The sequence below is a fragment of the Plectropomus leopardus genome, chromosome 10 (assembly GCF_008729295.1).
Source record: "Plectropomus leopardus isolate mb chromosome 10, YSFRI_Pleo_2.0, whole genome shotgun sequence".
NCBI classification, from domain to species: domain Eukaryota; kingdom Metazoa; phylum Chordata; class Actinopteri; order Perciformes; family Serranidae; genus Plectropomus; species Plectropomus leopardus.
The window spans coordinates 30966361-30981005 of record NC_056472.1 but is presented as its reverse complement, the minus strand read 5'-3'; the positions used below and the strand labels follow the sequence as shown (position 1 = coordinate 30981005).

The following is a 14645-nucleotide window of genomic DNA, read 5'->3' as shown; positions in this document are numbered from 1 at the left end:
GGACCCTCAGCAGCAGTGCTCTTTTGTACAGCTCACATGCAGCCTCGGTGGGTCGCATAAACACCGTGCCTGAATACCCAAGTCCGCCGGTACACTTCAGTGTTTCCCCTACCATTATACTGGGGGTGTCGCCTCAAAAGCAGGCGAAAACAACATGAACACAGTACATAGAAAATGTATGGGTAAGTATTTAAGTTTTCTTTATTTGTTGGTAACAGCCCAGGATGCATGTAGAGTACGCCCCCTGGATACCCAGAGGTGGAGACTAGAGATAGTTTAATGGTTTGCCGAAGTACAGCAGATTTTGAAGCAGCCCAAAGAGACACAGAAAACTATGAAAAACATGTTGTTTTATATTACTCTATATGCCAAACAAGGATAAAATAAGTTAATGTGGAAAATGGCAAAGTTACCCTTTACAGTAATACATTTTTGGTATCTGTCACAAAGATGTCCTGCACTGGATTTATTCAAATATGATAGAAATGTTAAGGATGGTGCCTCAGTGTTCACTTGCTATATCTGGCACCTGGTGCATAAGAGGGAGCGCTGACACTCCTGGAGAAGAGCTGCGAGTAGAAGAATAATGATAGCGATGATGAAGAGTGTCCTCGGTTCTCTAACAAGCTGTATCAGTGATGGATTTTGAAACTTATTTTGCAGGTGAATGGCTGTTTAAGTATGTGGCTTAATGAATGACCACTGTGAGGGCAAGGGACGTTCTTCCACCATTCTTACTAATCAAACCAACCCTGTCAGCAAAGCTCTGAGTGGGGACACTGTTACCGAAATGTCAGCTCATGGAATATGTCTATAATAAGTCTATGCTGCATATACAGTGTGTTATTTAAAAGTGCTTCAGCTTTTTTTGCAAGTTATCATACTAGTTTTCCGCTTCCTAATTCCAGCAGTCTGACTGTTGAAAAGGTCCCGACTCTTATTTAACCTCGTCCACTCCCCTCGGACATCGGCGTCCTCGGCCAGACTCCTTCTGTGGGCTGCAGTGAGCTGAGTTTCGAAGCCAGTGAAGACACAGGTATCATGTGGAACTATAGGACCTAAGGAATTCAATTGGTACCATGTCATGCTAGCTTGTCAGGAAGGGTCCCTTTACTTCTCACCTTAAGGAGGTATTTCACCGATATAAAGAGGGTCCCCACATAAAACTAGTCCGTCTCTGCAGCAGAGAGATTTAAATAACACTAAATTTTGGTGCTACATGACCAGAGAAATGAGATGCCTTTGCCTTTGCTCAAGAGGTAGAAAACCTACATCTACCAGAATGTATCTCACCTTACAAGAACAATTAACACTTCTGCTGATGGGTGACATAATGTGGACTGATCAGCATGAAACAATGAATGGAAGAAAGTTTACTAAAGTTAATCTACACATATTATCCACATTATTTGATACAAAACTGGTTGAAAATCAGCAAAGAATCCCTTTAAGCTTTGAACCCTTTTGCAGTTTTTACTTTGCTGCTCAGAAATGCCATCGATCATAATTTATCCTCAACAGATATTGTAAATTCTTATCACTGGAAAGAGCAAGTCGTGCTGATTCTGGTAATTTCTGAAAAGAAAATTGCGCGAGAAAGGGTTAAAATCACTTAAATTGCTGCAGCTGTGGCCTTTATGTAATGGCATTCAATTCAGACTTGAGACTTTTAATGTTAACGAAATCTTACCAGTCTAATAAATCTACAGCCTTAGTTATTTTTATTCTTGTGGCAAAGTACCTCAGGTGCTTATTCAAACATTTCAGCAGCATGTAAAATTGCCAATGCATTTCCACAATGAGGCACACGCCTTAAAACTGCTATCCAAGGAGGCAGGAGACATGGAAAAGCAAGGAGAGCAATTTTCCTGCTGCCTTTCTACTTTTCAGTTAAAGTGGCAATAAAGCCTTTAAATGTTTTCTATTCTCCGATCCTCTTTGCTATCTCTCGGGCCAGCATCAGATATCCTGACATACCATCAGCGGGTGAGCGGCTGGCCCCCGCAGCATGCTAAACTCGGCTCCATTCAGCCGCCTGATGGATGGCTGCAAACACGCCGCGCCTCCGATAGCTCCACTCCAATTAGACCCCACCACTGTAATCACGAGCGAGGAGGGAAACACAGACAGGTGGCACAGTAAGAAGAGTATGTAAAATGAAAAATGAGATCAGAAATCTGTGCCAGATACTTTTTCTTTTAAGTGAACATTTATGTCTTACAGGGGCATCGCTCTTATGCAGCTCAAGAGCCCTTCAGATGGCAACACGACAGCACCATTACCCAAACGATGAAAGAGATAGAAGGACTCGTACAAAGTGTGTGAAGCATTTTTTCTGCCTATTATAGGGCATAAAAAGAGCAGGCTGAGAGAGAAAAGGTGATGGAGGGACGATGAGGAGGAAGGAAAGAAAGAGAACGCAAGACGACGAGCATGAAGAGAAGGAGAATGAATGAGAGAGGAGAGGAGATAAGATGAGTAGAGAGAATAGTTCAGGGCGTGCGGCAGGGTGTAAAAGGCAAATGGAAAAGACAAGTTTTGCAAGGTATTGAACAGGAAATGAGCAACGATGCTGGCGGTTTCTATTCTCCTTTGCCTCTCCTCAGAGTTATTTGCGCGGAGCAGATGACCCAGCCATCTAATCTATCACAAAACTCCTCCACTCTCTCTCTGAAGGAGGTCGCAAAGCCTGAGCCAAAGGTCTTATTATCAACCATTACTTTCCTACACAAACTCCCTTATGAAACATCTTGTTGCCTTGATGGATATTGCTGCACTGTGTGTGATGAAGGGGCAGAGTTTATCTATTTGTCTTATAAACCATGATGACCCCTTTACACACACACACACACACACACACACACACACACACACACACACAATCTAAACTGGTTCTCTGGGCCTCATAACATAATGCACGGCTGACTCCATAAATTCCAAAAAAACAGACTCCGAATCTAGATTCAGAGCGTTTCACTCGCTGCCCTCATGCCATGCTCTTATCAGACCCACAGTCTTATGCTGCGAGCCAGTATCATCCATCTAAATCATGAGCTGGCGGCTCGTACAGTGTGTGCCTGTGGGTGGAGGTTACGTGATTCCAATGCTGTATTCCTGCCCTGCATCGGCGGTGGGGTTGACATAAATCGCTGGGAAATCTACTGGAAGAGCGGATGTCAACACGTACAGCACGCTGTGTTTGCGGTGTGTTCTAGCAAATTGGAAAAACGGTGGCGCTGTGCTGTCAAAGTAGAGCTGAAGGAGAGGTTTGATGCTCAACCAAGCAGCAACCTCAGGGGCTGAAAAATGAAGCCAACAAGGAAGTGCCAAAATCTGCAGTTCTCTTAATGGCCACTTGAGGCTGGATTTAAGAGCAAGTCAAAACCCCATAGAGCCCCATGTTTAACACCAACTTAACACCAGAATTAAACATGTTTAAATAAATATGTTCGTTTCTCTATAGTCAGCCTGTTAATGACTGTTTTCATTATTTGAAAAAAAAAACAACATAAAAACAGATTCTTATTTTGCATATTTCAAAGAATACCAAATGCGTTTTTTCCTCAATCAAAGCTCACAGCAACATATTTCATATACTTTGACAGCACTGCATAGCCTATCAATTAATCAGTTAAATGTTTGATTAAATTCTGAACAACCAATTAATCGATTCATTGTTATCATCCTTAATTGAAAGTATTGTGAATATTTATATATGTGTGTATATGTGCACGCTGGTACATATATGGCATGATTAGGATTTCCATGAGGTAGTCATTCATAATAATTTGATTACTGAGTAAAGAAGTTGGGTTAAATAAGTTTATTCTTCTTTCTACACCTTTTGCACATGTAAATTGAGTAATTTTTGGCTGGAATTTATTATTTATGTACAATTATTTCTTTACATTTTTTTTACATGTTCAGAATAAATCAAATCAAATCGAAGCATATCAGTCGCATTGCTCTCATGGTGTCATTTTTAAGCACAAAAAAACAAACAAACACAAGAACATCACTACCTGCTCAGCACCAAATGTCAGACAGACACAGTTAACAGCTAAAGAGGCTGGTATTTCCTCGTGGAGTTGGTAGAGACCAAAAACAAAGCTAAAAAACAGTAAATACTAGACTTAGAGCCACCAGCTGGTCAGAAACTCTATATCTGTATCTGGATAAGTAAATCAGTAACTATTTGCAAACAAGTTCAACTTTAAAGTTGATATGCAAATGTCCACAGGTAACCAAAAAATATATTCAATAAAGAAAACAAAGGTACACAGTAAAAGTTTTAAACATTCACCGTGGATTACAGACTCTCCATCGTGACTGAAAGCACAATCCGAAAACAAAAACTAAGTTGTGATAAAGTTTTTTAAAGTATTTTATGAAAGTAAAAGGCCTGGGAGATATTCAGGTTTAATCATCTGTCCACAGACCTAAAACAGTTTAGGTATTCGTCATAGATGTATCAATTTATTGTTCCAACAGATGACAAATTCAGCTCAGTTTCCACAGAGCCGAAGCAGAAATACTTAAGGATGGCGCCGGGCTTTAAATGCAGATAGCATGCTCCAGTGGAGGGACCGAGTCAGGAGCCACAAGACGGCTGATCCCTCCGCTCAGCTCAGACACACACCACCAGGTTTAAATCTCACAGAAACAGACCGCCACACAAAAAAAACACTTAGACAGGCAGTCAAACATGCAGACACAAACAAAAACAATTACTTAAAGCATGTATACTTTAGCGCACACACTGGATGCCCATTGTAAAATGTTCTTCGCCGGCTCCCTGCTCTCCTCCAGGTGACCGAGGCAGCGCTTCAACAAGCTGCTATAAAACGCTCATCAATCACAGAGGCTAATCTCAGGTTCTCACTGACACTTTCATTGTGCAGGCCTTTTCTATACGGCTGCCTCCACATAATGCCCTGCTCCGCCGGCTTTGACAGGCCAGCAGCCCTGCAGCTCCCTGCCATGAGAGCCATTCTCAAGTGGCGCGCCTTTGAAGTGAAGCACCGGTGGAGCTCGGGCTAATCTGGACATCTGGAGGCCTGGCGGGTGAAGCAGGACAGACGCAAAGACTCAGCATATAGGTGACCTCGACTCGGTTTTGTGAGGAATGATAATGGACATTCTGCCGCTTCTATGGATTGAAAATCCAATACAAGAGGCCGCAGTTTTCAAGCATTACACAGAAAGTGCAGTAAAAAAAAAAAAAAGAACAAATGGCACAGAGCTCTTTATTTCCGTCTCCAGTTCCATTAGCCAGAGTTCAGACCTACAACATGGGTGAGTTGGCCTTAGGGCACAAAGGGAGGCTCAGAAAGGAGCAATACTGCAGAAAAAGCAAAAAAGACTTGAGGAAATGTCTGCAGTGTGGTTTGGAGGGGGCAGAGTATATTTCTAATCACAAGAAAACCTCCTGGCCACCTCTTCCATTTTTGTGTTCTGTCCCTTGATCCCCACCAGCGATTTTTTGGTCCTCCAATCTTAGTCACCGCTCTCGGCAGAGGGAACACAAACAGCCCTATTCAAAAATAAACACAGCAATTTTGTGCGTGTTTACCTTTCATTCTGCCATATCTATCTGCGATTCGGTGCCCCAAACTGTTCTGTTCCATTTCACGCCGTGAGGAAGACCTCGTTTCTCGGCCCACTGTACAGATGAACGGGCCAGATAGTGAGCGCCATTATTCTACACAATCATTTCTATCTTGTCCCCTCTTGCTTTCTGTTGTTCTTTTATAGCTGCACACTGACCTGCATGAGTGCCAGACGGTGAGGTTTTATTGCAACTGGCACAGGTATACTTTTATGAAAACAGTTTATTTTGTTGCTGTGAAAAAGGGGCACGTGTAACGTTATCATACATCGAAAACATGCGTGGTTTTCATACAGCGTTTGAGGCAGAGCTGTCCACTTAGAGATACATGATAGCAATAATCTGCTGCATTGAACCTCATTCACATAAAGAGCACGCACACACGCTATTTCTTTGCCTGTCGAAAGGTGATGAAAACTTTCAAACAGCGATCCAGGTTTAAGATAGATCCCATTCTCACTGACATTTTTATGTGTGCATATTGTGGCTTATTTTTAAATTAACCCCATAACTTCTGCTATTATGTCAGTTATTGTCTAGCTTCCATAGAATCTTATGGCAGCCGCAATCATCTTAAAATGTTTCTTAACACTCTTTTAGGTGTCAGAGTGGATCTTGACCAGAGGAAAAGCTGAACCCCCTCTGGCTTCATTATATTATCTTTTACAGAAGATGCAGTTAGAAGAGAATTTCTCCCTTCCTGTATGACTGTTAGAGCTAACAAGAAGCCCTGATGCCAAAATCTGACATGTACTATTGATTTTTCTTGGACTGCTGAAAAGTTTCAACCTTTTTTCCTACACGAGAGGTCATACAGGGACACTCAACTTGCTTTGCTTGGGGGCCACTTTAGCAAAAATGACAGAGGGCCAGGGGCCAGTCGCAGGATGAATCTAAGGTTGTAGGACATTTCTTGGATTTCATAGCGTTTCCCAGATTTTAGGATGTTCCTAGGATTTTGGGATGTAACTAGGATTTCAAGATATTTCTTGGATTTTAGGACGCGTCTTGGATTTCAAGACATTTCTAAGATTTTAGGACGTGTCTTGGATTTTAGGACATTTGTTGGATTTAAGGACAATTCCAGGATTTAAAGACATTTCTCAGATTTTAGGACATTTCTAGGATTTTTTTGTTTTTAAACTGCACTTCAAAATGTAACCTTTGTTGATTTTTAAGCCTTTTGTGCTCAGTTCAGTGTTCAGTAAAAGTATGTTGGAAATCATTTCCTTTTTTTGTTTTTATTTTTATTCAACAAGCAATTTGTTGGATTTTAGCAGTAAACTGAAAGCAGCAATGAGGCATTGTCCAGCTGTAGTCAATATACTTTCATTCACTCCCATGCATAGCCAGGTTACTGTAAAATCTCCAGATTAGAAAACCAATTTCTCTAATAATTGGTTATATAACTTGGTTACCTCAGCTAGATTTTGACTGGAGAAGCTTTATTTCTCTGCCATGTGTTCAGTTAACTGGATTTCTAATAAGACTTTATGTGCATGGCAGACAAAGAACTGCAGGAGCAGCAGTGTGACGGGATGAAAGTCAACATCATTATTTAGAGCACTGGGTCCCTGTATCCAAATAATTAAATCCACACCAGCTCCTCTCAAATAGGATACTTTTTGTTACATAATATCTGACTGTATGATCACTAATGAGGAACTCTCCTTTTTACTTTCTTAGTCACCAAATGTGCTGTTTTTAATAGTACTGCTATTGTTTTTGAGCTGTATCAAATGTTGACTATTTAGATATAGTGAGGATACTTGTTGTCATTGTTGTAATTATTTCTATCATTATTTCACTGTGACCTTGACCTTTGACCGCCACATTCAAATCAGTTCATTCATGAGTCCAAGTGGACATTTGTGCCAAATTTCAGAAAATTCCCTCGAGGCAATCTTCATATATTGTGTTCACGAATATGAGAAGGATGCAAGGTCACAGTGACCTTGACCTTTGAACTCCAAATCCTAATCAGCTCATTCTTCAGTCGACTCTAAACTTTGTGCCAAATTTGAAGAAATTCCCTCAATGTGTTATGGAGATATTGCATTCACAAGAATGAGACTTATGAGGTCAAAGTGACTTTGACCTTTGACCCATGACCACCAAAATCGAATCAGCTCATTGTTGAGTCAAGTTAATATTTGTGCAAAATTTGAAGAAAGTCCCTTGAGGCATTGTTGAAATATCACGTTCACAAGAATGCGCCAGCTGGCCGGCCAACGTGAAAACATACTGCCTCCAGCCTCAGTCTTAGCTGGCAGCGAGACATAAAAATAGCAGCTTCTTTCAGTCTGAATAAATTCAGTATGATGCAGTTTATAAACACACTGCACTGTGAGAAAGAACTGCGCTCTTACTTTTCACCAAATATATTGTAAAAACTGGTAATTAATCTAAAATCTCAAAGCAACTCATAGTTCAACAACAGTATAGAAGATAAGAGGGAAATATGATTACTGGCTTCCTGCCATTCTCCAGGTAAACAGTTTTCTTGTGTCCTTGTGAAAGTACAGTGCTAACTGATGTTTAAACAGTTATAGAGATGTCTGACCTTGGATGGAAACCTTTGGATGTTCTTTCTTCGTGCACTCGGGTTTGGTCAGTGGGTCAAAAAACGACGGGGTCGTCGGGGCGGCAGAGTTCTGCGTGTAGACGGTTGGGAAGAGGAGGAGAAGGATCAGGAAGAGGCCGGCCATAGACGAGGGGGTGGAGTCCTGCGAGGACGCTGTCATGGTGATGACCTCTCCTCTAACTGCCAAGGTGGGCCTCTGGGATACAGCTGGAGAAGAGAAGACTTTCAGTACCTCAATGCAACATTTCTTTCACACCTGGCTTCAAAGAAAAAAAAATCTCTCTCTGAGTCACTTCAAAATCATTTCTTCTCTCCAACTTTCAATTCCTGTGGGCTCTGAATCCAGCACAGAGGAACAGAGAGAGAATGAAAATATAATGCAAAAGGTATAAAATTTTGGTAAAAAGGACATATCCGTGGGATGAAAGCAAGGATGTTAGGTAACTAGAGGGTGGCTGGAAAGACGAGATATAAAGCTGAGCAAACTAAATTACAGAAAAAGGAGAGAGAGAGAGATGGAAGGTGTGAAGGACACAGAGTGGAAAAACTGTCCAGAAAACTCTTACGCTTCAGCAATGAGCCATTTCAAAGAAATACGTAACCTCTGACCCCGAGATAATTACTTAAAATGTGCAATTAAACTTTGGGAGTTAATTTAATGGCTGATTAAAATTAGAAAATTGAATGCAGTAGTGGACTGTTCAATGAGGCAGAAGCTTCCACAAGTCGATGGAGCAGAAATGAGCTCACTTAAAATTTGTGGCTCTGCTGCAAAAATGTTTGCACAACTATTAACTTGCTGTATGCTCAAAAGGCATTTTACTGCACATGTGCGATGCATATCAGCACATGAATAATACCCAGTCATCCTCTGACCTCCGTATCGCAGCATTATTTAAGCAGCGCCAGCCAGCAGATACACAAACGTTCCTACACATGCAGACACACTCATGCTGCCTGAGTAAATGTAATCTCCTCCAGTCATAACATATGAGTCTACAGTGCTGAGCTGAAACCAGTAGTTCATCATCTGCCGCCCTGCGCTCCTTACAATGTTAGCTTAGCGAGGTGTAATATCATTTAAGTAGATTAAAAACTGAGAGCATCAACTTTTCTGCAGCACTTTGGCTGGGTTACATCTCTCTGTAGTGTTTTTCCTCACTAATGCTTCAATCAATAACAAATTATTAGCTTGGTTGAGTTGCAAATCAACCATCTTGCCCTGTAATCAATTATCCCTCTCACTACAGCTGGTAACTAATTAGGCAAATGCACAGAGTGCCCATGTTTGTCATTAGAAAACAGTGGAGTCAACAGGCCCCAAGCTACTGCCAACAGACATACTGTTGATGAAACAGGTGGAAGTATTCAGTGCACTTTGCACTGGACTCAAGATAATTTTTTAGGGCTCGCTGTTATGTCTACCGCACACAACAGGACTTTTAAGAGACTTTTAAACGACTACAGTCACAATTAAAATCTTTATGGAAAAGAGATTTAAAGCACCACTAGTGTATGGTAATGAAGCAGACTTGTTTTATTGATTGGTAGCCTGAAACGTCAGTTCTGGACGAATCAATTGCTGTCACGCTTTTCTATCTTAATCAGAAAAATACCATTATTGCCAAAGTTGCGTCTGTTTGCGAAAACACCATCAACAGATATTGATGATGTATAAGGGTCTTAAAGGGCTGTCCCATTTCAAAGGGGAAGATTTCAATCAACTGGGCCTATCTTAGTGTCTGATCCACCCCTGTTACCTTCACCTGGGTGCTGATGACTGATATTATCTCCTGTGTGCAGACTGATGCAGCCCGACGACCATGTAACCTGCCTTTTAGCTCCAACTGCCATTTGCTGCTTCCCTGCATTTGGGTTCTGTTACCTGTTACCAAAACCAAGACAACATCACATTACAGCGTGATCTCTGCGATCACATAGCACTCAAAAGTCTAGCTCACGTTCTCCGTCGATGCTAAAAAGCAGGACTACAGGTTTTTTTTTAAATGTTTGTAAGTTCAAAAGAGCAAATAAATAGTCTAGAGTTCCATAATCAGCTGGACACAACAGAAACTACACCTGAATGCAGATGATCTGTGTTACTGCTACTTGACATGAGTCCAACATTTGACACTGTAGATTTCAGATAAGAAAAACACTTTCATGCTTGAATGGGGACTTTTTTTGAGAGATTCTGTTTAATTTGAAAGTCTGGGACATTTCTTTCAAGCAAAAAAAAAGTGAAAAAAGATAATGATGTTAAGGTCTGTGCATCTTACAACTTCTGAAAAACAAATTCTAACAAAGCTAAATTTGTCAGAATTTGTGCACATTTTAATAACATTGAACTTTTTATTTAGGCTTTGGGGCTCTCTGCAATCATTTTTTTTAACTTAAATAGCATTTCTTCAAACAAAGTGAAGAAAAGCAACTTCTGAGGCCCAAAATCCTGCAGCAATGCTTTTAATCAACTCTAAAAACTGGGGCCATATGTTCCTAATTTTAGCATCTCCTGATTGGTTGCCTGTTTCATAATTAATTGGACACTTTACTGAACTTTTTTGCGGCTTTGTGCACACACTTGCCTGGTTATTTTTCAAAACTCTTATTTGTCAAAATCCTTTCTTTTCTTAATCAGTGTATTCATTCTTGCAAAAATGAGGCATAGTATCACATTGCAAAAAAATCCAATACTGCCAAAAAGCAGTGCGATATAACCAGGGATTTCAAAGAGCAGCCTCGGAATGATTTGTACAGAATATTAATACTTCAGGAGACTCTACATTCATTTTTATTTCTGACATTTTCACTTTTACTGCACCTGACAGCAGAGAATGACGTGAAACATGAAGAGAGAGACGGAGCAGGATGACACACGATTAAGGTTCCTGAGTGAAATCAAACCGGGAACATTAGGCTTACAAGGTATGAGTTTTCCCCACTACGACGCCCAATTTTCTTTATTTCTATCATCTGCAGGAGTGGAGTTGGCAGGTGCTTAATTCACATTAAATCAGAGTCCTGAAAGTCAAAGACCGACTCTACAAATCCTCTCATTAGTCTAAAAGCTGGACTGAGAGCGGGCAGAGCAGGAGATCATGACAGATGACCGGGACTCTGCTGCAAGTTCTGCTGTAAGAGTTTAGTGGATGAGTTATCTTGGCATGGACACACAGAGGGAGCCGCACTGTCAGCAGCAGGATGAGGTTAGTGTGTGGATGTCAAGAAATTCTGTAGAGAAGTCATGTCACTCAAGAAGGTGCGCACACACACACACACACACACACACACACACACACACACACACAGAGTCTCTAAAAACTGGCAAAATCCAACTATGGACAGCTGGTCGAACTCTGCACTGGGTCACAGCTAGTGGGCAGGACTGACACATGCTGTGTGCCGACATCCACTCCAGAGTGTGTGTGTGTTTATACCAAGCATTGCTCTTCGAGGCCACTCTAAAGAGGCCTGATAGAGTCCATCCAATTTCCTGTCCCGCTGTGCTCTGGATTAGCAAGTTTGTCAGCAAGGAGCCAGAACAATCCATACCACTGGGTGAGCTGTCTACCTAAACACACACACACATACACACACACACACACACACACACACACACACACACACACACACAGATACACTTTTAAGAGGAGTCCCTGAGTTTGCCCATCAGTCGGTCATTCAGACATCCTGCTGGGTACAAAGAGTCGATTAAAGGTGTACTACTGTATTTGCTGAGGACTTACAGGGCACTTGTGTGGATTGGACCAACAGATGTCCAGGCACGTCTCTTTGTCAATAACTTTGTGATCAGTGAGGATGGAGATTTACTGCCTTAATGCTGTGAAAATGGTGTTTGCAGAGGAGTAGAAGATCCAGTCCTGTTTAAAAGTACCAACACGATGCAGATACTTAAAGAGTCCTGCAGTCAGTCATATCAGCTGGTAATAGAGTGCCCCCGGGGATGACACTGTCTTCCCACAACATAAAGGCTGTAGCACACATTTGTTTGAAACATGGCGAATCAGAAACCAACGCGCCCCTCCAGCTGCAGAGACGAGAAGCAACATTTCTGATATCTCTCCAAAGACCTGTTTTTCCCTTCTAATTATACAAAACTTTTAAAAATACATGCTGACATTTACTCTGTCTGCATGGATGACAGAGGGTGATCTCTTTAAGGTAAAATCGTGTCTGATCAAGTTATTCTTATTACTGTATTGACAGACCGTTTTTTTTGCTTAGTGCAAAACTTCTCATTGTCAGTCAGGTTCAGTCGCATAATTTTTAAGAATTGTTTTTTAACAATGACTGACACTGTTAGTCAGCTAAAAAAGGGCGTTTTTTGATGCACTTGCAAAAAAGTTGACAAATTAGACAGATATTTACCAGTTCTTTAAAGTTGGATGCACAATCTGAATCGCCAATGTCAGGTAGTCAACATGATCTGGCCCAGCATCAGCCCAAAATCTGCACACCCAAACTCTGGAAGAAATCGGTCCCGTCATGTCTGGTCCCTCAATTTGTCTGAAACTCTGCATGACATACACCCCAAAATCAGGCCAGTTTTTGGCTGCAGACACTGCCATCACTAGGTAGTAATTTAGATATTAAGTAAAGATGAATTTTGTGTGACAAAAAAATGGGTAATTTCATCTAACATGTTGTGGAGTAAAAAGCACAGAGTCTGGAAGCAAAGTCAAATTGTAAATACTCATAGTATATTAAGTAACACTGCCTAAAAAGTAAAATATTTGAGTAAGTATCCTCTGTAACCTCTGGCTGTGTACACTGACAATTTAGAGTAGACACACAACTTGACCTAAATGTTTAAAAGCCAGAGGCAGTGTATTTCCTGTTAAGGTGTACTGCATTAATATCTCACCAGGAAGCTTCAGCATGGTGCAGCTTGTTGTAAACAACCCAAAGCAGTAGGCTACAACAGCTTCAGGTTTTTTTTCTTTCCCAGTGGCTCACAATAAAAAAAGTCTACAGCGCCTTCGTGTTGGGATAATTCTGGAAGGCTCAACCTAGATAAACAAGGTAAGCTCTCCTTTTAAAAAAATCATTTCCACTCTTTATCCAGATTGCATCCAGTACATCTCCACCTTTCCTGAGCGCAGGCTCTCATAAGTCCCTGCCGATGCCAACACGTATCTATGGCAACAGAGCGGCGAGTTGGTAGTCAGGCAGCGGGAACCAGGTTGAGTGTATTTCGGCACAGACCTCAACAGTATCCCGGGGGGAGCTGGATGGCAGACTGCCCACTGATGCAACACTGTATGAGGAAGTGAAGTGCTTAGGACAATGAAACGCTTGAAGAATGCAAATGTGAGCGATGTGTGTTAAAATTAGATGCTATCTGTATGTGCTGTATATGACAGATATCATTTCTAAGGCGACAAAGAAAACTGCTGCAGTGCTGTAAGTCATGAATGGCAATCTGATCACCAGAGTAAATGTTGGCATTGTACAATTCTGCAAACCGAACGTATGTTACATTTTATTATGTAGCAATTACTTTAAAACTACAATTCAACAACGCTGTAGCTGACAGATGATAAGGTACATAAAAACCACTTGGTTATGGTTAGGAAAAGACCAAGTTTTTGTGGCAGAATCCAACCTTGAAACACAGAGATGTCGCAATAGAATAAAAGCCCACTTTTGATGGCACTATCCCAGCAGGAACACACCAATGACTATGTAAAAAAAAACTGCTTTTAGAGGTACAATCCAGGCTGAAAAAAGACAAGTTTTTCTACAAATAAACAACCACTGTCTGTGGCACTATCCTGGCAGGAAACACAGCAATTTCTCAATAAAAACAATAGCTTTTAAAGGCACTATCCCGTCAGGAAACGCACCTTTGCCTCAGTAAAACACAACTGCACCCCGTGGCAATATCCTAGGTGGAAATGCAGCAATGTCTTGAAAGACTACAGCTTTTTACACAAGGTACAAGGTGCAAGGTAGATTTTAGAAATTAAAATCTGTCCTCGAACCTGCTACAGGTTGAAAGAGGAGTTCCTGCCACTATGCTGACAGGAAACACGCCTTTGACTCAGTAAAACACAACCCCCAACTGTGGCTCTTTCCTGGCTAGAAAGGCAGCAATGTCTTGAAGAAAAAAACAACTTTTCATGCTACTACTCTGGCTGGAAACATGGTGATGTCTGTAAAAAAACAACTGCATCATGCATTATTATCCCAGTGGGAAGACAGTAATAGGTCATTATCATCAACCCCTGCTTGGTGGCGAAAAAGCCGCTGAGAAGAAGCGATGACATTTGTGGTTTGTTGGTCTTGTCTACAGCTTGGCAAGTGTCTCACTGTCCAACATTCCTTCCTCCACCCGACGACAGTCAGCTGTTATCCTACGTCACTTAAGACATGCTGATATGAAACGTATGAAATGCACAAATACAACATATCCGTGTTTTGCAGAGGCCA

The 14645-nt window shown here is 41.3% G+C and overlaps 1 protein-coding gene across 5 annotated transcripts in view; it reads right to left on the bottom strand.

Moving 5' to 3' along the window:
* The window catches only part of sema5ba (sema domain, seven thrombospondin repeats (type 1 and type 1-like), transmembrane domain (TM) and short cytoplasmic domain, (semaphorin) 5Ba), a 226256-nt gene that overhangs the window by 127542 nt on the left and 84069 nt on the right, over positions 1–14645 (bottom strand). For all 5 annotated transcript variants that reach the window (XM_042495042.1, XM_042495045.1, XM_042495043.1 and 2 more), the window contains one exon: positions 8172–8399. In XM_042495042.1, the coding sequence (XP_042350976.1) occupies positions 8172–8352 (181 nt within the window). In that variant the 5' untranslated portion in view covers positions 8353–8399. The remainder of the gene's footprint in view (positions 1–8171; positions 8400–14645) is intronic.